General features: G+C 41.0%; 2 protein-coding genes across 5 annotated transcripts in view; both read left to right on the top strand.

Annotated features, from left to right (window-relative positions):
• Positions 1–3,977: 3,977 nt before the first annotated feature.
• LOC308109096 (G-protein coupled receptor 61-like) lies at positions 3,978–8,105 on the top strand. The gene is made up of 2 exons (XM_080462466.1): positions 3,978–4,180; positions 5,632–8,105. The coding sequence occupies exon 2, from the start codon at positions 5,815–5,817 to the stop codon at positions 7,216–7,218; it is 1,404 nt and encodes a 467-aa protein (XP_080318592.1). The 5' UTR covers positions 3,978–4,180; positions 5,632–5,814; the 3' UTR covers positions 7,219–8,105.
• Positions 8,106–15,032: 6,927 nt separating this feature from the next.
• Positions 15,033–25,521, top strand: part of ampd2a (adenosine monophosphate deaminase 2a) — a 24,853-nt gene continuing 14,364 nt past the window's right edge. Inside the window, exon 1 of one of the 4 annotated variants that reach the window (XM_080461508.1) lies at positions 15,033–15,150. In XM_080461508.1, the coding sequence (XP_080317634.1) occupies positions 15,054–15,150 (97 nt within the window). In that variant the 5' untranslated portion in view covers positions 15,033–15,053. Of the gene's footprint in view, positions 15,151–18,506; positions 18,617–21,781; positions 22,067–25,521 lie in introns of those variants that run through there. The other 3 variants (XM_080461509.1, XM_080461511.1, XM_080461510.1) reach the window with 3 other exon arrangements.

Genomic DNA, 25,521 nt, shown 5'->3' with positions numbered 1-25,521 from the left:
ATAAAACCTGGTACGATAAGGAGAGCTTTCACACAAAACAGCGGGCAATTAAATAATGAAGAAGTCAGCGAGAGTAATAAGTACCTCAAAGAACGTTCCTCAAGAAAGTATTAATTCAGTTTCTCCCATTTCGCTGCTGATACTAAACTTTGCAGCTCTATTAACTAAAACTTGTGTGGTTGCACAAGAGAACATATCCTTATATCATTCCAAACATATAATCTCTGTCTGAAATAGAAAAAAAAAAAACTCTAGATTTCACTGTCTGCTATAGAGTATGAACAATTTTCACTGAAGAGTCTCCAAGGGAACATTTACCACTTCAGCCTTCATCGACAGTAAATCCACTCCAAACATTTACAAAGAAGTTCTCTGAGAATCTGACAGTATAGAGTATATCAGTACTTCTTAAACGTTTGAAAACATCAGCAGTGTCAGATGTTGTGCAGCTCCACTGAACAATCACACGTCAGTCACAATTTATAGCACTTAAAAATGCCTACATGTCAAATAACTTCTCACTGGTCTGAGGAAAGACTAAAGTAGTCCACCTTGGTACATAAACAAACCCCACATATGGGCAGAGTGGTGATGTTGTGATCATTAGCCTCATCTCACAGAAGAAATGTCACTGGTTTGAGTCCAGGGTTCGGGGCCGTTCTGAGTTTTCAGGTTTGCATATTTGATAGATATTTAAAGGACACACACCGCCAGTCGCTCTACAGTAGCTTTATATGCAATTTTTCCACGTTATTCATAAAAACAAGTTAAATTGTTCAGGTGTTCTGATGGGAGCAAAAGATAATGTAATCAGAAATCTGGATGCTAACAAATAGGGACACTTGCCAGAAAAAAAGGATTATTAGGATATAAAGCTGTTTATTGTTTGCACATCTCTTTTACACCCATACTATGAGCACATTTGAATCGGAGTTGACTGTTTGTGTAGGCTGCACTAATGATGTTTTCAATAAATGCAATGGCACCGTGTTATTTCTGAGTGCTGTCGGTATTTGCGCGTCCATATCTATGGGTAGTTATTATTGGCAGCCGGGGCTCTCTGGGGTTATTGCAACGTCCTTTGCTATTTCTGAGTGTGAATGTAGAGTCTATTTTCAAGGTTGCCATGGAAACCCTTGTATTTGTGGTGGCAGTGATTGGTGCTGCCGGCCGAGCAAGACTCTGCTATTTTTATCATGAGTCAACACCTGATTCACACACACACACACACACACACACACACACACACACACACACACACACACACACACACACACACACACACACACACACACACACACACACACACACACACACACACACCTGCCTGAATACTGATGCAAACAGACAGCTACACTCATGCCGATCATGCACTGAAACACATCACACACCTGCTTTGTTTTTTTCCCCACTCATGTAGTGTCTGAGAGACACTGTGTTACACAAGCATATGTATAATTCCCATCTTTCCTCAGTGTTACAGGGCACCTCTATACATCTTCACCATGACAACAGTAGTAAGAGCTGTCAATTTAATCTTTCTACCCAAATGCATCATGTTTTCCTATCTGTTGCGTAGTTTTTATTAAATGTATTTTTTCTTTTAAACAACCAGAGAGATTCACTCAATTTTGACATTACTTTCTATCTTAATTTACATGGTGTAGAATTGCATAATCGCAAGGCAGCTTTGTTTGCATTGTGTATTTCAACAACAGTCTCATTCAAAGAGCTTCATGAAGAAAAAAAATCAGGAAACTGAATATAAACGGACAAAGACAAAAACAGTCAAATAAAACAAATTATGAGAACAAGAGTTGAAGATACAGTGGAACATAAAATGATTGAAAGAAAACAGCAATGTCTTCAGCCTGATTTAAAAAGTACTCAGAATTGGACTAAGCATGCACTTTTCAAGTAGTTTGTTCCAAATATTTGCTGCCTAAAAGCGAAAACAACGTCTGTGTGTTTGGTTCTGAGGTCTGGATAGCTGATAACAAAAGAGCAGATGTGAGATATGTTTTGGAACTAAGTCATATCAGATAAGCGTTATGTAGACCAGTAGTAATATTCATCATTCAAAACTCTATTATGGCACATCCAAAGGTTCAGTGTTTGCATTTGACATTAGTCTCCTGTTGAAAGAGGGATGTAAATCTGTGTGCCGTCTGCATCTGCCCACATGTAAGCTGTCCCATTGTTGTCCAGTATTTTTTCACCACCACCAATGACATGGACTTTCAGCTCTAGTACATTAGCTGGTATTCACTTTATGACTGATTCAAAAATGTCAGTCATAATGAAAGTTTCATACTGCTAAATATTAAAGTCTTTGCATGTAGAGTATGGTTTGTTCTCAATATGCACCTAGTTTCATTATAATCCTGTCAATTTATGGATCCAGGTAGTGTTATAATTCATTAACTTACACCCTGAACCCCTGGTGGTGATTGTTGGTTCATCCATTGTCTCTTCTTCAGTAGCTACATTGATATATGTGGGATGAGGACAACTGAAACATTTTATTCAGAAAAACCTAAATCCTCACACTGATTTAATCTGTGAAATCATAACAATAATGCAGTTGGCAAACTGTATTATTCAGTCAATGCATGAAAAGTGGTGAAACATAAAACACGTTCCCTAATTGTGAATGAGATAGAAAATGTGATTTCCATAAAATGCAAATGTTACGTGTATCATCATGGGCAACCTTACAAATGCAAATGCAAACCATGTAGGACTCAGTGGCTCCATGCCCACTCCTTCAGTGGAGTAGCCTTACCCATAATCACCCAGATTTTATTGTCCTCTGTAGACAGAGCTACGAGATGGACTGTAAGTGAAAAAGATCACCGTGGCAACAGGAGCCCCAGTTTGAGAAGCTGGGATCGCTGAAGGCTGAAGGCTGAAGGCTGAAGGCTGAAGGCCGAAGGCTGAAGGCTGAAGGCTTGCCTAATCAAGGTCTCACTGTCTCAGTAAATCTTTCACTGGAGGGCACTTTAATCCCTGGAATTCCTACCTGGATCGTTACCGACAGGTAAAAAATTAATACACCTGTCAAAAAGCAAGGACAAGGGATTAGGTATGACTCCCGGGCTTGTCATGCTCTGAACATGCAAATATTTAGGCTCAGAAACGGGTCACTTAGAGGTCATCTGTTGAAATCCATGCAAGCGCTCCACGAGACTCTATTACTCATCACATACTTGCAAATGTGGATTCATACGGACGTGAAACAAACCCTGCAGTAATTTAGACACTCCAATTGAAAATTCACCGATGAGGCAAGCTTGTAAAATGGCTTATGCATTTTAAATGTATTTGGTATTTTTGACCCAGGTCATCAAGTTACAGCCGTGTCAGCCACATACATTCAGACAACACCTGGGTTTACAGGATGATTTATAAAATTTTTAGTTCCTGTGAGATATACCGAATATGTTCACTGTGAGATGAATGTTAACATTCTAACAGATCAATACAGGTATGCAATGATATCTGTGATCAGAATATTACAATGTGCAGATGTGCCATCCCAAAGTGTAATAAGTGCATTGTAGTAAACAGTGCAGTACACGCAGTGTTGACATTTTTGTTGTCGTTTAATAGTGGGTGTGTTTGACCCTATTTGCTGCAAATCAGAAATCAGTTTCATGCCAACTTCAAGGTTGGCCAACAAATGAACCAAAACTGTAATGGGAAAACAGAAACGTTTATGTGATGGCGGCACTGAAAGTGAAATATGGGGATTGGGATTTTTTAACAGAACGGCAATCCTCTTTCTGAATCAGACTGTAATACTGAGGATGTGTTTCATGATACAGTAATGGCATGTTCCGTTCACATCACATTTTGCAAAAGCATCTGGGAGTATTGAGGGTAAAATCACAGGAGATTGAGGACACTAGGACCCTGCAGAGGCAGCAGCTATAGTCCTGGTTCTCGCTGCCTCCTGCTCCATCTCTGCGGTCACTGAGTGTGAGTGGAGGGGGAAAGAAGAGGCAGAGCTGGTGTGTTTGCAGGCATTTACATCAGCATCGTTTCAGAAAAAAAAAAAAAAAAAAACCTCTGTTGCCACAGCTGTTGTCAACCGGGGAGAAGGATGCAGAAAGCAGATCGAGGCATGGGAAGAGAAACAGGCTCTTACAGCGGGAAGTACCTCAACAGCATTTACAAGGTACAGTGATTGATTTCCACTGTGTACCTCAGCAGTGGGAGCTAAACCAGGTTTTCATCCTCAGAGACCAAAGCAGCAGACAGCTGCATCAGGAAATACTCTGATTCAGGTACATAATGCTCTCTGCCTTGTTCTCTCTCTGTTTCTTCCCATCACACTCCCTGTTCTCTCCCTCCTCCTCTTTTCTGATGATTATGTACTGCAAAGTGCAACAAATACATCCATTTTCATTTGTGTTCTGAAATTAAAACGGTGGGCCTTGCTTTGTACAGTGGGTGTAATGCATTAATGATCAATATATGGACGAGTAGGCAGTAAGACATGACTAAATCAGGCAGGAGGGTTTAAACTGAACTGGGAGTACCCCAGTGTGTGATACTCAGACATTGCACAGTGAGGGCAATCATTCAAAGGTGATGAAATGGCTTGAGTTTAATTTTCAACCGGAATTCCAATCATCATAGAAGTCAAAGCATCCTCGGCTTTTGTGGCATCGTCGGTAAACATGCAGCTGGATTTTCTGAGTCTGACACATTCGTGCAAAAGCAGCTAAATATGTAACAGCCATACACAGACGACATGCTGACAGTATGTAAGGTTTTCTACATGAAACATTAAATGTATCAATTTATTATGAGAGGTCCAGGCTTTCTGTAGGTAGACATATTTTGGTTTGTTTATGTACCTGCTGGATGTTCCAGTCCACACAATCGCAAACCTCCATAGTGGAGCACACACAGACAAGACCTTTGAAAAGCTGCGATTGCATTTTAATTGGAACATCTAGTTGTATGTATTAACATTATTCCATGGATATTCATATTCAATGAAAGCTCTCCCAACAGATATTGATGTGATGGAAAGGGGCCGTTGCCTATTCGCTGATAAAATTGATTTTGGTAAATCAGCTTATGCACAAGACAGGATGTGTGCTTGACACATCTTTATCACCTGCTGCTGCTCAAGAAGGAGCGCGCTAGAGTCATTTTCCATCCCTGTTTATACTAATCTAGAAAAAAAGCAACAAACTATTCCGTAAAGTTCATATGTGTTTTTCCAGGCGGTCAGCGTGATCACGTACATCACTGAGATATTTTGAGTTGATCCGTTCTACTATCTACTAATGTCACACACTCAATCTTGCTGCCATGCTGCTCGAAAAGGTGTGAGGCAAGATGTTCCTGAGTGAATTTGGCGTGAAGGCTGGCTAAAGATTACGGTATCAGTAAGATAGGCTTAGAAGAGATTTGAGTAGCTAATACTTGATAAAACTTCATGGGATAAGACTTACTTCTAATGGTAGCTGTGGTAACAGTGAGACTAGGGTGTGCAGCTGGTCGGAAGGATTAGTTCGTAGAATTAAGATTTGCAAGCCCTCTGCAAACACACAGCCTTATAAAAGCACATACAGTAACAATTTACTGCCCTCTCTTCTTCTTTCTTTATTTCAGGGTGGGTTGTGACTGGTGCCATAAAGTCGGAACTGCCTGAGGACTGCAGCATCATCTTCTGGATAAGGAGGCTGCTTTTGACCCAATTTCAAAGCCACTGTTTTCTGGCCGCACTTCCTGACTTTGAAGGATGGGTGATGGGCCTGTGACTGATCCTGCTCGCCTGCCTCATCCCACCCGTCAATGGAGCCAATGTGGAACTCCTCCCACAGACCTCCACAGCCCACATCCAACGTGTCTGCCTCCTCTCTGCCCGAGGGCTGGGCCCTGTCCCAGTCGCTAGCCTTGCTGGCGATGCTGCTCATGGATCTGCTGGCTGTGGTGGGGAATGTGGCTGTCATGGCGGTCATTGCCAAGGCGCCACAGCTCCACAAATTTGCCTTTGTTTTCCACCTGTGCATGGTAGACCTGCTGGCAGCCCTGGTGCTGATGCCCCTTGGCATGCTCTCAAGCCGAGCCTTCTTCGGGGAGGCTCTATGTAGGAGCTACCTCTTCCTCAGCGTGTGCCTGGTCAGTGCTGCCATCCTGTCGATCTCGGTTATCAATGTGGAGCGTTACTACTACATCATACATCCAATGCGCTACGAAGTGAAGATGACTGTCGGCCTCGTAGCTTCTGTACTTGTGGGGATATGGATCAAAGCTCTGGCAATGTCTGCTCTGCCGCTACTTGCTTGGTTCCTGCAAGGTGGAAGAACTCCTCTTCTGGAGAGCAGTGGAGTTGGGACAGGAGGTGGTGGGGCCGTCCCATCTCCCCCTGCTCAGGGCCACAGGCGCTGCTCACTGCACTGGACAGGGGGAGGGTCAAATCGTTTGGCCTTTATGGTCCTCTTCACTCTGGTTTATTTCTTGTGTCCAATGTTGGTCATCCTCGTCGTGTACTGCAACATGTTCAAAGTGGCTCGAGTCGCCGCCATGCACCACGGGCCACTGCCTACTTGGATGGACACACCTCGTCGCCAGCGCTCGGAGTCTCTCAGCAGTCGTTCCACGATGGTTACCAGCTCCGGAACAGGGACTGGTACAGGCAGAGCAACCCCACAGCGCCATTTTGGAGGTGGAAAGGCCGCAGCAGTTTTGGCAGCAGTTGGTGGGCAATTCCTGTGTTGCTGGCTGCCCTATTTCACTTTCCATTTGTATTCAGCACTGGCTGCCAGCCCACCTGCCGCACTGGCTTCCCTGGAGGAGGTGGTCACCTGGATTGGCTACTTCTGCTTCACCTCCAACCCTTTCTTTTACGGCTGTCTCAACAGACAGATCCGAGAGGAGCTGGGCAAACACCTACCTTGTTTGTTTCGTCGAGCAGGGGTCGATGTGGAAGACAGACTGCCAAGCCGTGAAGGATCTATTGAGGAAAATTTCCTACAGTTTCTTCAGGGCACCGGCTGTAACTTGGATCCTCAAAACTCTCACAGCACTTCCAGTCCTAAGGGGGAGGCCTGCTGCCCTGTGACTCAGTCCCAGCCTCCTGAGCCAGCACAGCCCATACCCATTGATTTCCGTATCCCCGGACAAATTGCAGAGGAAACTTCAGAGTTTATTGAGACTGAACAGGCGAAAAACAACCATATACATACAGATAACTGAGTTTATCATTTTATTTCTGAAAATATGTTTCAAAAGATAAAAGTGTTTCTCTGCTTACAGTGAAAGCGGTCCATCCGGAAGCTCTGTCCATTGAACTGACATACAAATTTTTATCTTTCAATCATTGCACTGTAATTGATCAGTTTTCATCCAACTTTTTGAAAACAGTCATGGTGATTCAGTAAAATGCAGTTTGAGAAGCTTTTCAAACTGTTGCTTGCAGAAATTACTGCTACTTTAAGAAAAAAAAAACAAAGTTGTATTTCAGCCTTCAAGACAAATACTCATCTCTATATAGCAAAGGACTCAGTGAATTAATTTTGATGTAACCTGTAGAAGGACTTTTTTCCCCAGGATAATTAAAGAACAAAGAAATGAATTAGGTGTTTGGAGTCCATTAAATAAATTCACTGTTCTTTGGATTAAATTATTTACAGACTGTCTATTGATCTCTAATCAGGGACTAACTTCTTAAATGTTCTCGTTCTAAAATAATCACTTTAGTTTTGGATTCTATCATATATATGAATATTAAACAGTTCAGTTATTAATTGCGAAAACTTACTGAAGGTGACGTCTAAGAGGACAGCAATAAAATCGACAAAAATAGGAGTGTTGAGCTGCACGTGAGCGACGACGATGACAATGTGGCTCCGAAGCCAATGTGAATATATTACATTATGGGGTGTACATATAGTGGACGGACCTCTCATGGATTCGCTACAAGTTGTTTACAGATAAACTTTCTTTGGTGCTTGGCCAAATATATCACATCAAGTTAAGCCGGATCTACCGTGGCTCAGTTCACTATGTCGGTTGATCGTTTTGGGATCACACTGCTTTCTGCCATGTGGTGTATTTATTGATGTATTTTGGAATTTGATCTGAAAAAAAAAAAAAAAAAAAAAATCAGTATTCTTTTTTTTTTACTGCGGTACGTTCGGATAAAAAAAAAGAAGATTTCTTACGTCATTTAATGTAATAGACAGTTTCTTATGTTAAGTAAAGCTGTGTACATTTTGGTTGTGTTTGCCATTTTTATCTTTTTAAAATAAATTGGTGACAAGGAGGCCAATTAATTTTTTTATAAGTGACTGATTTCTGTTCTGTTCTGAAGGAAAACACATGTATGTTATTTTCGACTACACTGATCACCATGACTTTTACAGTACCTCAGTGCAGAAACAAATATTTTACAGCTGCAATTCCTGCACACATTTTTAAAAATGTAAGTACGTAAAGCAGAGCGGGTTTGTTGGGGGTTTATTAAAAACAAGGGTCCAGACTTTGTTACGTTTTACAGCTTGATAAGAAAATTAAGAGATATTTTATAGCAAATTGTTAGAAAAGAAATATGCTGAACTATATGTGGAAATACTTGATTCAAATAAAAAGTCTTTCCTATGTATTGTGGACACAGGGTTTCCGAGATATTTTTTCTTTGGAAGGTGTTTTAGTGACGATGCCGATCCAAAATCAGTAGCTTGCTGAGCTTGACATCTTTTTTTATCATGTCTAATTATCCAAAACTGTGAATGATGTTGAACAGTGGTGTTAGGAATTTCACATGTTCAGAGATTGTTTTTTTTTTTTTTTGTTTTTTTAAAAGCTGTGATAAAGATAAAGAATGACTTCCATTGTACTGCAGTGATATGAAAGTATTTAGAAAAAAAACAAAACATTGCTGACAATTTGAGTGAGAGGCAATGTTGTAATAAAGAGTTTCTATGTTTGTAAGACATTTTGGATGTATTCTCTTAATTTCAACTACAATCAAGCTCTATTGTTGAAAAAAACTTCCACTAATTGTTTCATACACTCGTGTAATCTTTTTTTTTTCTTTAACACGTCAGCTCTCTGTTAATACTATGTTATACTCTCTGATTCATCCAAATCCGGATCCACAGAGGAATGGAGCGAGGATACAGTTCAAACGCTTCGACCTTCGGCAGGTGACATTTAAAACTTCAAAAGCCACAACCAGCGGTGAACGACAGAAGAACAAAACAAACATTTGTATTGAAGACAAATTAAAACGAAAGGAACCAAATCTTTTTGACGTTAAATCCATTGGGCAATCCAGCATCAACCAGGAGCGAATCCCTCCCACCCCAGAGATGAGGGAAATGTAGAGCGACATAGATAGATAGATAGATAGATAGATAGATAGATAGATAGATAGATAGATAGATAGATAGATAGATAGATAGATAGATAGATAGATAGATAGACAGATAGATAGATAGATAGATATTATTTACTGGATCCAGTTTTATGCTGGAGTTCAGTTGCTGGTGTGTGACAGGCCTCACACCTCTATGATGGACCTCAGTCAAACCGCCCCCAGCTTCGACACGCTCTGCCATCCCCATGGCAATTATTACCTAGTGACATTTCTCAGTGCTCTGGTGGGCGGTGGGAGGAGCTTGGGAGTCCAACAAGACACCCTCATCTGTGACTACTTAAATTACATTCTCTAGACGGAAACACAGCTGACATTTGCTCTTGTTGTGTTATCGCATTCCGAGCTCGCTCTGCTTGTGTGAATATTTCATGGCCAATTCGGCTATTTTAATTTCATGTGATCTTGCATCACCTCAATCAATATAAATAGCAAAACCTACCCCTCCCCCACCCCTCCAAAAAAATAGATAAAGAAATCAGATATCAATGCAGATACATTTTGTTGCCGAAAACCAAGGCGAGAACAAAAAACATGAATCACTGAATCGCAAAGTAAAAGTGGGTTATGATAGGCATTGAAGGAATCCAGTTTACATACTTCATCTCTGAAGAGATGAACTTTGTACTCGATAAAAATGTAATGGTTGAATGATTGCTGAGACCTAAAACAGGATTTGTAGATGTAGAAGAACATAATCGGCCCAAAAACTCAGCAGCATAGTAACACTCTCCAAAATGTCTTCTTGAAAGTAAATGGTAAAACAAAATGGAATGATAGAAAGGCTCTTTAAGACAGTTATGAATCTTATTTGTTGGTTTTAGTGATAGCAAAAGGTTTGAGTGACTCACCCTATCAACTCATACAACTGTGTGTTCCACTTTCTACTAGATGTGTCTCAGTATGCTTGTCTATATAAATAGCCTATCTGGTTGTTACTTGGTAAACTTCCTTCCTTTTTTTTTTTTTTTTTTTTTTTTTTTTTTTTTACATCTATGACATGCTTTCACTCCAGTAAAGTATTATCACAGAGTGACAGCAAAATAGTCATTCACCCCACATAGAATGATGACACAAATACATAGATAGAAGGTAATAACAAATAGCCACAAAACATATAAACCACAACAGAGAAATAAGGCCGTTATAAACTATTCACAAGGACACATAAATATTTACACATGAAATGTTAATATTAGATAATAATAAAAAACATGTGGGTGACTCAATGTCCTTTTCTCCGAGTGTGTCCACTTGTAACATCCTGTCAGGGGCATCTGCCTCATGTTTCATAAGTTCATGAAAATATCTAAAGCTCATTAATTTTCAAGAGATTATCGAACACAGATTTGAACTGACTGGCACTACGCACAGGACAGCTTTGCTCAAAATCTGTGTTTTGAATGGCTGCTTGGCTGGTTTGGTCCCCCGATGACCACTTCCTGTTCCAACGTGACTGGCCACCAGTGCGCATAGCAAGGTCCATAAAGACATGCATGAATCAGTTTGATGTTGAAGGACTTGACTGGCCAAAAAGTAAAGCTTCAGTAAATACATTTTTTTTTTTTAAATGAACACAGACTGATTCATCACTCTCCTGAACTGGTGCTCTGACACAAACAAACACGAACTCAAATGTCACTTTTACAAATGATCATTGTTTCATGCACATTTTGAACGTGAGCAGCTTGTACCTGACATGTCAACATGATCGGACACATGGATGAGATGATCAGAGGGAAGCGAGCAGGTGTAGCTCGTGTCTCTCTGTCAGGAGGCGGATCCTTTCAAAGGGAAACTTCATTCTTCGTCAAAGGAAACCGGACTCAAATCAAAAACACATCGAGCCCAAACAAAGGTATGAAATGACTTATTTTGACTATATACTAGGATAAACGACACATTATCGAGCCGCGTCTTACCGTCAGTAATTAACCTTGAAATCAGGTTTATTCCAGCGAGCGACGGTTAACGGGGGCTCACGGGAAGCACGCGTGCTTCAGTTAAACATGTTTTTTTTTTGAAGTGAAGGAAACTGACTGTCCCATTAGATGTCACTTTTTTGTTTCTATCTAATTATACAACACGTGTTGTGTTTCGCAGCTCTGTCTCCTCTGCAGTGTCGCTCTGGGCTCCTCTCTGCTCCTCAACATGTCATCTGGTGAGTCTCACTTCAAACTATTCTGGGTGAAAAGTTAAATCTACAACAAACATTACATGAAAGGAAAAACTTTGTAAAGACGTTGCGTGGTAAAGGCTGTTTTAAAAACAAACAAACAAAAGTTAGAATAATTGGATCAAAAGTCAAGATGTTCATGTAAAAAAGATGCATATTTGAATATAACGTTTTTAATGAATTCTTACTTATTTGCACCAAAAACAAATGCAGAGCAGAGCTGGTCCACAACAGGATCCAAAGCACCAAGCGAATTGTAAAACTTTTCAAAGAAAACGTGGATTTTTTTTTTTTAATGTCTTCAGAGTATAGTGAACACAACAATGAGGCCCCTGAACTAAAATATGGCACCCTTGATTTACAGTTTAAAAACAACAACAACAGCATTGTGATTAAACATTATTATGCTTCTATTTGATTTTTAAACCACCTACATTTAAATTGAGCTGCATGTGGCCTCCGAGACTAAAATGAGTTTGACACCCCCTGGCATAGCAAGGCACAATTTAACAAGACAATTCAAAATGTTTTACATTAGGAGACACTTAACAGTTACATTGAGAGAAATAGTAAAGTAAAAGTAAGTCAAACAGAACTGAATAAGTCAAGAGCCACAAAGTAAATGCATTATAAGAGACAAAGATACAAGATTAAATCACTAAGATGATGAGATGATTAGATGATCATATCAAAGAAGTAACATTACAATTTCTATACATTTTATATTAAATCTTTTTACATATGAAATGTTATGTAAAATTGACCGACTGAAGGGTTGCTGCTATTTTCAGTTGGTTAAAAGTACTTCCATCGCCACATGGAGCAGCTTTACTATCTATACAATGTATAAACTTGGTTATTTAAAATGACATTTGCCCATTTTCCACCTGTTCTTAGCTTTGCTTTAATTAGGCAAGTGGTAGCTGTCTTTTAATGCGTTAAAACATTTGAGGGCTCAAGCCACACATGTTACTACGTTACAGACTATGTTCGAGGTTGTTTGTTTTTTTTAATCAATGATTTTGATCATGTAAGCAATAATATAAGAAAACGTTGGTTCTTTTTAAAAGAAATGCAAAATAACCGCAGTTTTCACAGTGTTTGTAATCTGAGTACATAAAACCTTCGTCACTTAGATTTGATCTTGACTTCTCTTTGGACTATTTGTCTAATGAGAGTATGCATACAGCTTCTTTGGTCTCAGCAGCTTTGCACTGACGGAAAAGAGAAAAAAAAAAGAATCCCAAAGCAGCTGGATATAGGCACAGTGGTCTCATTTTCAGCACGAGGGTGTGCAAACGGAAAGTCTGAGCAAGCAAGAGAAGCAAATAGAAAGGCAAAGAAGAGCCACCAGGTCATGAAACCATTCCTGCTTTTGCTTTCGGAATGTGAGTAATTTCAGTAACGTAAGTGCGACCTGTATGTTCCTGGGGGCAGTTAGATTTCCTCCTCTTAAAAAGTAGGCCTCTTTTTGTTTTTTAATGTTGTTTCTGCTGCTGCTGTCCCAGATGGTGAGTGTTGACTCTCAAAAACTGGGTCAGATTTCAGGAAAGGCTCGATACACTGTGGAATGTTTTTCTGTCTCGACTAGTTATTAACCCGCTTGAATCTATCCTTCAATGGTGCCGTTTTTTCCGATAGAACAGTTTATTGATTGGATTTTCAACTGTAGAGATCAGAGATGATGTTTCAGGGTTTACAGTCTGATATCTTAGACACACTTAGTTCACTCATTTGTATGATTTATGACTCCATCTGTTGTGTAACTCCAGAGTTTATCAGCACAATATGACAGCCTCATTCTTGTAGTTGAAATCTGTGTTAAAACTATTATTTTCACACATCAAACACTAAATCAGAAAAAGTTTTATTGCAGAGGAGCTGATTAATAATATCTTCTGGATATTGGTATAGCTTTAACATTTGGTGCAAAAAATACAAAACAATAACGGTAGATGATTTTAGATTTGGTGAACTGAAGCTCAATGAACATTCTCGTTAGACAGGAAATGATTGTTGGCTGCAATTAAATATTTATACCACTAGATGGCGACCTTCACTCTGCAGTGTCTCTTGGCGTCATCAGTGTTTAGAAATAGTACATCCTAATATCTATTTATATCCTATGACCGCTTCAGTCAATATTTGGTCAAACGTTTTTATAATACAAAATTAGTTTTAAAATGATAATATATACTGTCTCAACTCCAGTAATGCAGTGATGTTTTTTTTTAATATATTTTCATATTTTATATATTTTGAAGTGAATTTTTTTACTGATCTCATTAAGTTATATATTTAATATATTGCTATCAGATTAAAAGTACCATAGTAGCTGGCAATGAAGATGTGTTTTGTGTTGACACTATAGTATGTAGCGATGTCACCAGCAGCTTCATGATATTTGCAACGAGTCTTTTTCTTCGTCTTCTTCTTCTTTGTCTTCTTCTTCTTCCAGAGATACAGCTAGCTTCATCTAAAATTATTCAACTTCTACAGACTCTTGTTGGTATTTTGAAGCTTGCACAGTTGTCACACTTTATTACAACATGTACAATATATTATGGAACTCCAGTAACAACGTGAGAAGATCTTGTGGACATAGTGTACTTGTCATGAACTGTATTACCGGCCTCAGCCGGGCATTGGTTGTCACTATTTATATTACTTAACATCAGGCGGGCCTGTGGTGTGCTGTGTGTGTGTGTGTGTGTGTGTGTGTGTGTGTGTGTGTGTGTGTGTGTGTGTGTGTGTGTGTGTGTGTGTGTGTGTGTGTGTGTGTGTGTGTGTGTGTGTGTGTGTGTGTGTGGACTGTAGGGCTCCCCTCCATATTTTCCAGCAAAGGATATGCAACTGGTCAGTTCGCAGACCGAGCCGGTTTCTGTCCTCGTCCACACTTTCTGTTCTCTCTTCTGGCCTTTCCGGTTGCTTGCCACTCATCTACATCCTTTGCTTTTTTTTCTTCGTCTGGGCTTTTCTTTTTTTTTTTTTGGTCTGTTTTTTAAATGACACGTAGTCAAACTGCTAGTTTTAGAGGAGTGGAAAAACTTTTGCCCTTCACTCACCTTGCCACTCAGCTGGCAGGGTGGAATTGGTCTCCATGCTCGCTTCACACTGTGATTTTCAATGGCCTCCTCCGTGGCTGCTTTTCACTGTGCTGGCTCCAGGAAGCTCGTTCCTTGGTTGCTAGGGCAACCGAGGAGGATGGCCCCCAGCAGGAGCCGGGGAAGCCTTGGTCTGCCTGTCAGCTCGTTGCCGCTGTGCAGCATGGCTGCTGACCTGCTGTTGGCTGGGAGGAAGAGGAGGAGCCAACTCTGCAGAGGAGCTTCTCCCAGCCCAGTATGGGTCCCACCGCCCTGTTACCCCACCATGAGGCAGAGCTCCAGCCGTAGAGCTCGTGCTCCTCTCTCCCTCTGCTGGCCACTGCGCAGCTCCGACTCGGTCTGCTCCTCTAGTGACAGGAGCACAGACGGCAAGATGTCATCTTCTTCCTCCAGCAACAATGGACAAGGGAAGGCTAAGTCTAAGTCCCTGTTTCACAAGAGGGGGAGCCTGCAGAGCACCACCAGCCCTGGTGAGTGTGGGCGAAGGGGTCCCATAGAGAGTGAGGAAACTCTCTATGGGACACTGATGCAGAGTCAAACGCCTGTGCATCAGTATTTAAGAATTCATGCTATTCATTAGAAGCAATACGGTAGGAAAGTGACTTTACAGAGGCGGAGATCACAACAAGTCTGATTAGTTGCTCAATTTTTATTTTCATGCATCTTTGAGCGATGAGTAGAATTTGTTTTGACGCTTCGATTTATATGACTTATTTGTCATTCAGCAGCTCCATGTATACTGCACTTCTGACGCCCACTTAACTGCAAATAATTGTTTTTTGAAAACCGCCTTGACGTCTTATTGTCAGATAGACAGTGAAGTGTGATGAAATATCTTTAAGAAATTATCTCCATCCTAAAAAGATTGACATGAAATAAAAAGAAAAAACAACCAAAAAAAACAACTAAAGTTTTTATTTTCCTGTAAAGTGAATGGTTTTATATTTTCTTGAGGGATTGTTGATTGGTCTTAAATACATTGGAAAGTGAGAATATAGTGTGATAAGTACATTTTTATTCCAAAGCGTATATAGTCCTTAAAAAGTAATTTTTGCCCCCAAACACCCCAAAACCTAAAGCCCTCCAGCTTTTTATCATGAACAGCTGAAAGAACATTTATATTCCGGAAAAATTTATATGTTTATGTTTTCATGCATGTTTCAAAAACATGCCTTTATGTCTTCATCTGTCCATCACTTACCAATATAAAACTCCTCCTCCTCCTCCTCCTCCTCACTCTCTGACCAGAAATGTATTTATTAACAATGTATTCTACTGGTTATATATGACCAAGCTGCAGCGATTGTTTCTTACTCTGCTGTAACTGGTCGCCATCATGAAATATTTAAATCTGGTATTGCTCCATTAAATTGATAGACACCATTTTAGTTATAAAATTCGCTGTGACGATGACCCAGTGTGTAGCCGTTGATTTACATGTCAATTTATTTGTGTTTGTAACCCGACAGGGACCACTGTGACAGAAACACTAGTAATGGTGACTGTTATGACGTGTGTATGATTGTCGATCGCCTGAAGATGTTTGCACATTTGGCTCTCTCATAAAAGGATGGCGGGCTCTTTGAGTCACTCCCTTTTACAGTTGTAACAATGGTTTATCAGCAGTTTACTGACTTTTGTCCTTTCCTTATCACAGCAGTCGGGGCGAGACAGAACAATGGGATTGGTTTATCTCATAGCTTCCCCTCGCACTCTGATACGTTCATGTGTAACTTTCAAACAGGCCTATCTCTACTTTCGTAGACGTTATTTGGGTAACACTGGTCCCAGTTCAGTGGGTGTGTGTAGGTGTTTGATTCACTTTAATCGTGAAGGGATGCAGATTGTGACTCTATATTTATCTTAGAGGTTTACGCTAAATAGTCTCTGGGCCAAGTCAAAGCAGTGTGTCTGTGAAACCAGTTAAATGTTAATATTGATTTAATATCGAGCCACATATTCATTGTGCCTAAGCACATCGCTCAAGTTGGGTGTTTGGAAGGATGCAGCAGCAGATCTCGAGCAGTAACTCACGCTGACACGCACTGTACAGTATTTGCTGAGGAAGCCTGTCTTTGCTGCAGTAATAAATAACTTAGAGGTCTCTCCATCCATGCAGTCATTTAAGTCCTCTCAATTAGCCGCTTGGCTGAGCCCTCTGCACTCCCAGTCTGTCCTGAGCGTCACATGTCGGTACTATTATGGTGCTTCCTTCTGACCACCTCGCCCTGTGAGCGTTCCTGCTGTCGGAGAAGAATCTACCGTGGCTGTGTCTTGAGCGGTTTGACTTTTCGGCCACATTTTGAATCAATATTGCCTTTTGTCACTTCTTGTGCGCTTCGCAGAAATAACTCTGCCCTGCTGCAGCCTTCGTTTCAAGAATCACACTGGGTTGACGTTTGTTCCAGTAAACCTCTGTAGCACTCCGATGCATTTTAAACAGTTCTCTTACGCAATAGATGGAGTTGATTAGCTGGTGGAAACATTGATTCCTCAATCGGTTTTCCTTCCTGCAGGAATCTCTCTCTTCCTGCAGGCTGCTCTCCCCCTTCGGAGCTTCACTGCATCACATAAAGCAGAATACATTATGGCCTTGCTTTGCAGCTCAAGTTATATGACGTGATATATGGAGGGTATTAAAGCATCTGCCAGAGAGGTGGAGGGAATTCCTCTCTCCTGCTTGAATTAATGCTTTATGTTGTTTCATGATAGGAAGGCCCTGATCTCTGCTGTTCCCTGCGACCTCAGGCTCCAGTGCCACGCAACATTGTACAACATCTTGTTGTATATTTCAAGGGTTTTTTTGTGGGGGGTCAGGTTTCCTTTGTAATCCAGAGTTTCTTTGTTTTTACAATGTTTGAGTAATCCACATTGTACTGGATAATATAATAAAATGTTTACATGGCCTGCCACTCTTACATTTGAGGTAAAAATACAAGTTTGATATACTTTTTATGTGAAAAAGGAAATATTTATCTTATATTTATAAATATCATGTCGTCTTTAACCGTATCAACTAAGTTTTTTCATATTTCAAGGTGTAGGAATGGGAACTGCCCTCTCAGTGCCTAAATTGCATTTAATTTGACTCTTATAGTAAGAAAACTGTTGCAACAGTAATGTAAACTTTCATTTAACTCCATTGTGGTCAAGGCTATACTATGAGCCGCTTCTATCCGCTGTCTTTATACAGTGACGGTTAACTTAACCATATTTTAGTCACTTATTGCAAATTCAGCATCCACTTTCATTCTCTGACTCAGAAATGGTTTTCCGTGTTAATTCTTGTTTCACTTCTCCTTGTGGGGCACGTCTGTTTCCAACAAGCCGTGCTTGGTTTTGTATTTTTGCGATTTTAAAAACTTTGCATGGGACTGTTAAAAGGTCAGCCACACATTACTCTTGTTTGCTTCTTACAATACGTCCTGCTGCGTGCGTGCACAGGTCGACTCCCTCCTCCACTCTGGTTCATTGTTAATTGGATATACCGTTTCTGTCATGGCATGCCTCCCTGGGTCTGACATGAAATCATGCATCTACTGTATCTCGTGACTTGTCAAGTTGTGTGAGCTGTTCAGTTATCCCCAAAGGGGCTTTGATGCACTCCTCCCTGCATCATTTGCATACCTGCTTGTTTTTCCCTGTGGACTTCAACCCAATTGTTGTGGCGATCTCTGTGTGCCTGATCACCTTAGCCCATTTCCACACTGTTGCCCTGTGGTCGACAGAAACATGTGACTTGCAAATGGGAGTTCCTTTCCTCCACCTCTTATCGTCTCAGTCATCGTTGTTACTGCACGCTGTCGGTGTTCCCCTTTGGAAGAATTGCCACAGTGTTTATTTCCGAGCCGACCATATCGTTTTTGAGTAGTTTAAGAATTGAAATTATTGGAGAAACCAGAAAAGACACAAATCAGATGAAGTGCGACTAAAGAGGTAATGTAAACAGGTCAGTAAAACTTTGAACTAAAGAGATGAAACTATGAAATATTGAGTGCTGTGTTTTATTGTTTGTTTATTTGTTTTAGTATTTTTTAACAGTAAAGCCACTATTTTATAGATGTCGTTCACTTTTCCATTTCACCACTAGAGGGAGACCGTGCTCCGACAGTGCTTCGTGAGTCAGCCAGTTAAAATAAGTTGCAAGTTGTCATTGGGAGTCTTTTCTGATACAACAGAGAACCGGTTTAAGAGGAAAGTTCTCTGGCTTTCGTCTGCTATGAATAACCCAGTTGCTCTGTGGGTAACAGAGGGTCTGCTCTGAAAAGGGGCTCTTGGAGAGCTAAGAACCAAGGCCTTTGAACCTTTTACTCCCAACAGGTGGGCCTGTTGTCACTGAAGGCGACCAAATATCCAGCACCTCCTCAAAGTCTGTCCGTACAGCAACACCCACGCTCTCATACTCACAACAACACACAGCCGCTAACCTCAACATCATTCCTGGCCGCCTCGTCTCACTGGGGTGATTTTCAGGGTGACACGCAGCGCTTATGCACATGATTATGATGGCTTGTATTTCATAGCTGAGGTACAGTTAAGCTTTGTTCTGTCTCTGCTTCTAGCATGGCTCCTAATGAAGATCTGCTTTCCTCTAATCCACCTCCTTCATCAGTGTCAGTTGATATTTGGTCCCTCGCTGGCCTTTTATTGTCTCATGACCTCAGTGGGTCATTGAACCGCTCGCCTCCCACCCCTCTGTTTATTAAACAATCACTCAGGTCATTTCCTGGATGTGATTTTAGAATGCAAAATGTGTTGGTCACTTGTTGTGTGATGCGCTCAGACAGTCACAATGTTTGGACAGTTTGTCGTAATCTACAAAATGATTCTTCCTGCTGTTTATTTGAATGTTTGTCCGAGTTAGAAAACATTATATTTCCTAAGAAATGATGGGCAGTTGAGTAAAGAGAGCTGCAGATATGAGTCCTAAAATCTGGAAATAATGCTTTCAGTTCCCCCATTCTACATTAAAAAGTTTGTATTTTTATTTTAAATGACTTTTTTTGTTCAGATGCTCGAAAAAGGCTCCTGCTTCTTCCTTTGAGGAACTTTGTTGCCTCTAAATGTCTTGTCGGTGTTACCCGAGGCCCACAAAAAGGCTGCTTGTATTTTGCGTCTTTAAAGCAAATCCAATTGAATTCAGCCATTGAAATGGTGTTTATTTTCTGAATATTACATTTATTGATCAAATAACGCCATATTTGCCATACCATAATGCAACAGCTACATATGAAGGTCTAACATCCACCGTTATGCTTTTTACTGCTTATGGATCTCAACAGCAGTACACGATAATACCACGAGATATGAAAAACATTCAGGAAGTAATTCAACTAAAAGTTACGCCTCCGTGTGGGACGGAGCGTGTGAGGTATGAGAGCTGATGGTTCAAGCTCTGTAAGTGAGGGCTTATCTTCCCACACGTTGAAAAACATGGACTCCAGCTAATGAAGATTTGTTGGTCCCAGCAGATTGGCTCCAAGTGAAGATAACGTCACACAAGCGTGCGCTCCATGTGAGTTCATATCGACTCCCAGTGAAACAGTCCGTATGCTGTCAGAAGCCTTTTTCGCTGAGTCATCTGACTTAAGCAACGCTCCTATCAGTGGGATCTTTGACGAACCTTTGTATCAGGAGTGGGATGTTGACCCCGCTGATCTCTTTATGTTCAGGCAGCATGAAGTACAGCGTGTTACATGTTGACAGTCAGGTGACATAGTGTAGCTCTTAGCTATATTCAGATATGGCGAGAGCTGCGCTGACAGTGGTGACAAGAACAACGATTGTCTGGATAATCACAGTGAGAGGAGGGATGTGAACATGCCTGGCAACGTGTTTATACGGCTTTACAGTATTTACCGGGCGAGTGAGAGCGCATGTTTTCCTGATAATGACCTCAACAATAACACCAGCTCCTCTGCTCCTATGGGACGAAGGGAGTATGTGAAATTGAGCACCGTTGCCTCCCCTGTGCGCTTGATGAGTTTCCTGGGAAAGAAAAGATGTCATGAACACAACAGAGGCAGTCGCAGAAAAATGAAAACCAAATGTGAAAGGTGACAGTGGACCAGAGGCTCCTCGATGTTAGTTTACCTTGTTCAATTCTTCTCAGGTGAGAGAAGAAAAGGGCTTACATGCTGTTAAAAATAATTGAAAGTGTCTCTCTGTTTTTACTGTCCATTATAAAAAGCTATGAATGATTGTGGTTCACAGGTTCATCAGCATCCAGCATGCACTCGTTCCTAAATGCCACTGCTCCTTCAATGAGAAGTACTGCAACGTTGCATTTCTATGGATGTGTGGATATGAAGTACTCCACAATGTGTATATTTATTCTGCCCCTTTTGTTGATAATTTGCCTTTTATTTAGAAAATCTGTTAAAAGTCTGAAATTCCACCGGAACATTTGAGCTGAGCTTGGATTGTTCAGTCTTCAGGCATTCTGTGTCATGTGAGTGAGGAAGGAAATTCCCTCGCGTGGCAAAGACAGATGTGTTGAAACAGATCCAGCTGTGAAATGAATAAGAATGAGTGGGTAGCATATAATGAAAATAAAGACGGAGACATAAACCGAGTACAAGGGATAAGAGAAAGCTTCTGACGTCTTCGTCACTTGTGGCATTTCTAAAGTACCAGTGTTCACGATTTCACTCCACAGTCATGCGACGACTGGAGCTCTCTCCTCATGAATACGAGGTGGGAGGCTGTGGGGAAGTGGGAGTGGCCAGTTTGCTTGGTCTTCCTCCATTTTACAGCACAATAGAGCATGAAGTGGTTCACTCCGTCCTCCCCCTCTACCGACACGTGGTACGTCCCGACCCACTATTTAAATCCGGGAGCTTGCAGGCTGTGTGCGGTTCATGCACTGAAAAACCCAGAGTAATCCGGGAAGCTGCGGAGAGAGAGAGAGAGAGAGAGAGAGAGAGAGAGAGAGAGAGAGAGAGAGAGAGAGAGAGAGAGAGAGAGAGAGAGAGAGAGAGAGAGAGAGAGAGAGAGAGAGAGAGAGAGAGAGAGAGAGAGAGAGAGAGAGAGAGAGAGAGAGAGAGAGAGAGAGAGAGAGAGAGAGAGAGAGAGAGAGAGAGAGAGAGGAAAATAAACTGCTCCACCAGCACACTAGGCGACAGTCACAGCAGGAGAAGCAAAGGAAAAGACGACAGGAGTGAAATTGTGGGATCCTGGTGTCCAGAGTAGCTTGGAGCCGATGCCGTCTCGCCCGTCTCCCTCTCTGCTGTCATTAGCTGTCTTCCGCTGTCTTCCGCTGTCCCCGGCGGGGGAGGGAACATCAGCCGTCCCAGGCCTAGTTACATGTCCCGGCATCCCGCAGCAGCTCAGACAAGGCCACCGCGACCGTTACCGAGACTGAGAGAGAGAGAGAGAGACAGAGAGGTACTGTAACCTACCTATGTGCCACAGACAGCACTCATTCTGTTTGCTTTTGGGGTTGTTTTCCCATGTCAATTCCATTTTGCTGGAAGTTTTAGGAGTTCTGCGATAGAAATGGTCCTCATCAGAAAATACTGCACTTTAATAGCTCATCACAGCAGGAACACAGGTGACGTGTCGTGGGAGAAGTTGACTTTGTGTTAATCTACATGCTGGGTGAAAGAAAATACAATTTAATGGCAACAGGAATAAATTAATCTGAATGCAGTTTATTTTTTTGTTTGTTTGTTTGTTTTTCTCAAAGCCCACTGTGCTCCAGTAGTTTGCAGTTCGTGAACATTGGGGGCTTGGAGCTCCTGCTGTTGTGTTGCTCCAGCTTGTCTTGCTGTGATGCAGTGGGATTAATCACTGACACTGTCTGTGTGTGCCAGTCCAGGAGCGTGCAGCAGAGACTGTGTGTGAACAACAGTTGCCATTGGAGGCTGAGAGAAGAAGACCATTCAGAATTGCAGCTTCATTGGGGTTTGTTTGTGCCCACGCTGGAGGGGATCTGACTTTTTAAAAGTCCACCTGAGCGTGTTGACCTTCGTGATGTTCATGAGGGCAGCGTTTTAATGAGAACAGCTGGTGTCTGTTCTGTGTCGGTGGAAGTGATGGGGATGGCTGAGGACGTCTCCTCCTTTATTGCTGCTTGTGTTATTTAAAGCCGGCGACCGCACTGAGAAGAAGCTTGTTAGTTGTTTTTTGTTTATGCACCCACTGAAACCTCTTGTCTCTATAGCAGGCCACTGTGATTACCATTGGAATGTACGTCCTCGATGCCCCGAACATTTGAAGAGTGACTTTACAGGAGGTAGTTTGTAGCAGGTAAATTTCAGTTCCTTCTCAGTGTGACGCACTGATGATACGTTTTAGAGATGAGGACCTAAAGTAAAGGTTTATTCTCATCTGTGGTTGCTAGGGAACATCTGAAGCGTGTGTCATCACTCTCCCTGAGTGAAATCTGTATAGAAAAACAAGTTTCAAAACACCAGGGCCATTCGCTTGGTGGAGCAAACACTTACAAAAGCTTCTCACATGCACAATGACTTATTTTTGTGCCATTAGCTGTTTATTTTTTTTTTTGAGAAAATTCCCAGAATACATTGCAACAGCATGACATCCATGACAACAACTTCCCCTGTGTTTGCATTTATCGCAATTAGATCCACTGCAGTTATATGCACGCATTATTTAATGGATTTGCGGCAGTGTTTATGGGGTTAGGCGTTGGTAAAAACAAATAAACAAAACAAGTGTATCTGAGGTTTCATATTTGAATAATAAAAACACAGGGCCACTTTAATGGATATATGTATGTTTGATTGGCTTTTAGTAGTATTGCAGTATCTACGTCATGACGTTGTGATGCAAAGTTCTGTTGTCACATAAAAAAAGAAAACTATAAACAAGTTATGCAATGTGAGATTTGTTACGGTTCTGCTGAAATGTGTGATTTGTTTTGTCAAGTATTGTGCAAACGAGCAAAACAAGTAAAACCATTTTTTGTTTAATGTTTGTCTGGTTGTTTTTAATTCACTCATCCAACTGTGTTATAACGATATCGGCTGCTGTTTTTTTTTTTCCAGTAACGTCATAATGGTTATATCAAAATTACAACCGTACTTTAACATAGTTGACTTTGTTTTTATGCATCTAGTCCCTGTAGGGTTATCTTTCCCTTTTGCCCCTCGGTCAACTTGAACCTCAGATAAGAGCCTACTGAAAACCTCTCCGAGTCGTCTCTTTATCTTCAATTAAACTTTTACATTCATTTTCTACGTGAGACTGATGAGGCCCAATTCTGTCAGCTATTAGGAGTACTGAAATAGCTCTTTGATACATGAACATGTGACATTTCTTCTGTTTACTCCACCATTATGAACAAAGCAGGATGTGATTTTAAATCACAGCCTCTTTTTTTTTTTTCCAGTTTTCACGTAACTCTGTTGTGTTGACATTTGTGCTTTGTGTAAAGGTTAGAGAGGAGGCACGATGAGTCGACATCCATGCAGATGAGCCGGTGCGAGGCCAGATCCACTCACAAAAATGCCAGTTACCTTGGATGCTGTTACTTTGGAGGAAACTGCCCTGAATATAGTTCAGGAACAACCAACTAGTTTATAGATACTCTCAAGTTTTATAGGTTACACGGCGGAAGTGGAACAGGACAGCTAATCTCCTCAGAAACAGCCACAGAGCTCTAAAGCAGGTAGAAATTCAACAAATTGGATCATTTACTAAATGTGCATCGGTCAATTATGAAGATCTCACAAGGTTTCGCTATTTTTGTAAAGTGTAGATATCAGTAATTAGTTATTGTGGGACGCAGACGACATACCAAGACAAATTACTATGTACATATAAATAGCTCTCTAACACAATGGCGGTCAATCATTTTTGTAAACACAAAAGAAAGTATATATATTTATAATACCTGATGTAATTGTTCATTTAACAAAAGAATCACCTGCATCTTTACATTAGATGTTCCCAATAAAAACATAAAAGATTGTAGAACATGCTTGTATTGCAGTTGCATATCTATGGATTCACATCCAGATTTCATAGTTCTCCTCCTGATAACACTGAAGGTTTATTAACGGTGTACGTTTTATGGGATAACGTTTCACAAGCCGGTTTAACATCCAAATACTCTTCTAAGATAGCGCTGCCCTCAGAAAATATTCATGGATTTACTGTGTAATGATGTTTTGCTCCTTCACGATGATCTTGAATGGCAAAATGAATCTGGTGCCTCCTGTGATCTGAGAGACGAGAAAGCTGAGGCTGACTAGAAGACGTGTATTGACGCTCCCACGGCGGAGGCAGCTCCACAGATACTGAGTTTGCATGACGGTGGTGTGCAGAGTCAGGTCCCAGGGTCATTACAATTAACTCCTGACCGCATCACTAAGGTGAAAGAGTTTGAGGCTTCTTATTTTTAAACCAGCAGGAACATTTGCAGACGAAACACCGTGTTTGGACAAGAGCGTCTGTGTCTCTGTTCGCCTCTGTGCCAAAGCACATAAAAACCACTAAAAGAATATTATCACAGCTTCAGAAAAAAAAAATAGCTGAAAGACTCAAACTATAAGGATATTTCTGCTCCATGTTATTTCTACTCCCGTTTAAAAGAGCCTTGCGGATTAAAAAGGAAAATGTATTAAGGACAAGCCGACAGCCCAAGTTTTACTTTATAGACATTATACCTCAATCTTGGTGTAAAGTTTTTCCTTTGTGTTGAAACTGCGAGCTTTTTACCCTCCCATATGAAGATTATGAACACATGTGGAATTTGTTGGCAGATACTTCCCTCTTCTTGTTCAGGAAATGAGGAGTTTTGGCAGAGACAATGCAGGCCATTTGTTGAGAGTTTCGTTTTATGATTTGCCGAACATTTTTCTCCCTATATATTT

Source organism: Lipophrys pholis (assembly GCF_963383615.2).
Source record: "Lipophrys pholis genome assembly, chromosome: 4".
Lineage (NCBI taxonomy): Eukaryota > Metazoa > Chordata > Actinopteri > Blenniiformes > Blenniidae > Lipophrys > Lipophrys pholis.
Note: the sequence above shows the minus strand (reverse complement) of the source record. Positions and strands in the feature narration are given on the sequence as shown.

Excerpts from the sequence above, each read along its gene's own strand:
- LOC308109096 (XM_080462466.1), top strand. The coding sequence starts at position 5,815 with ATGGAGCCAATGTGGAACTCCTCCCACAGACCTCCACAGCCCACATCC.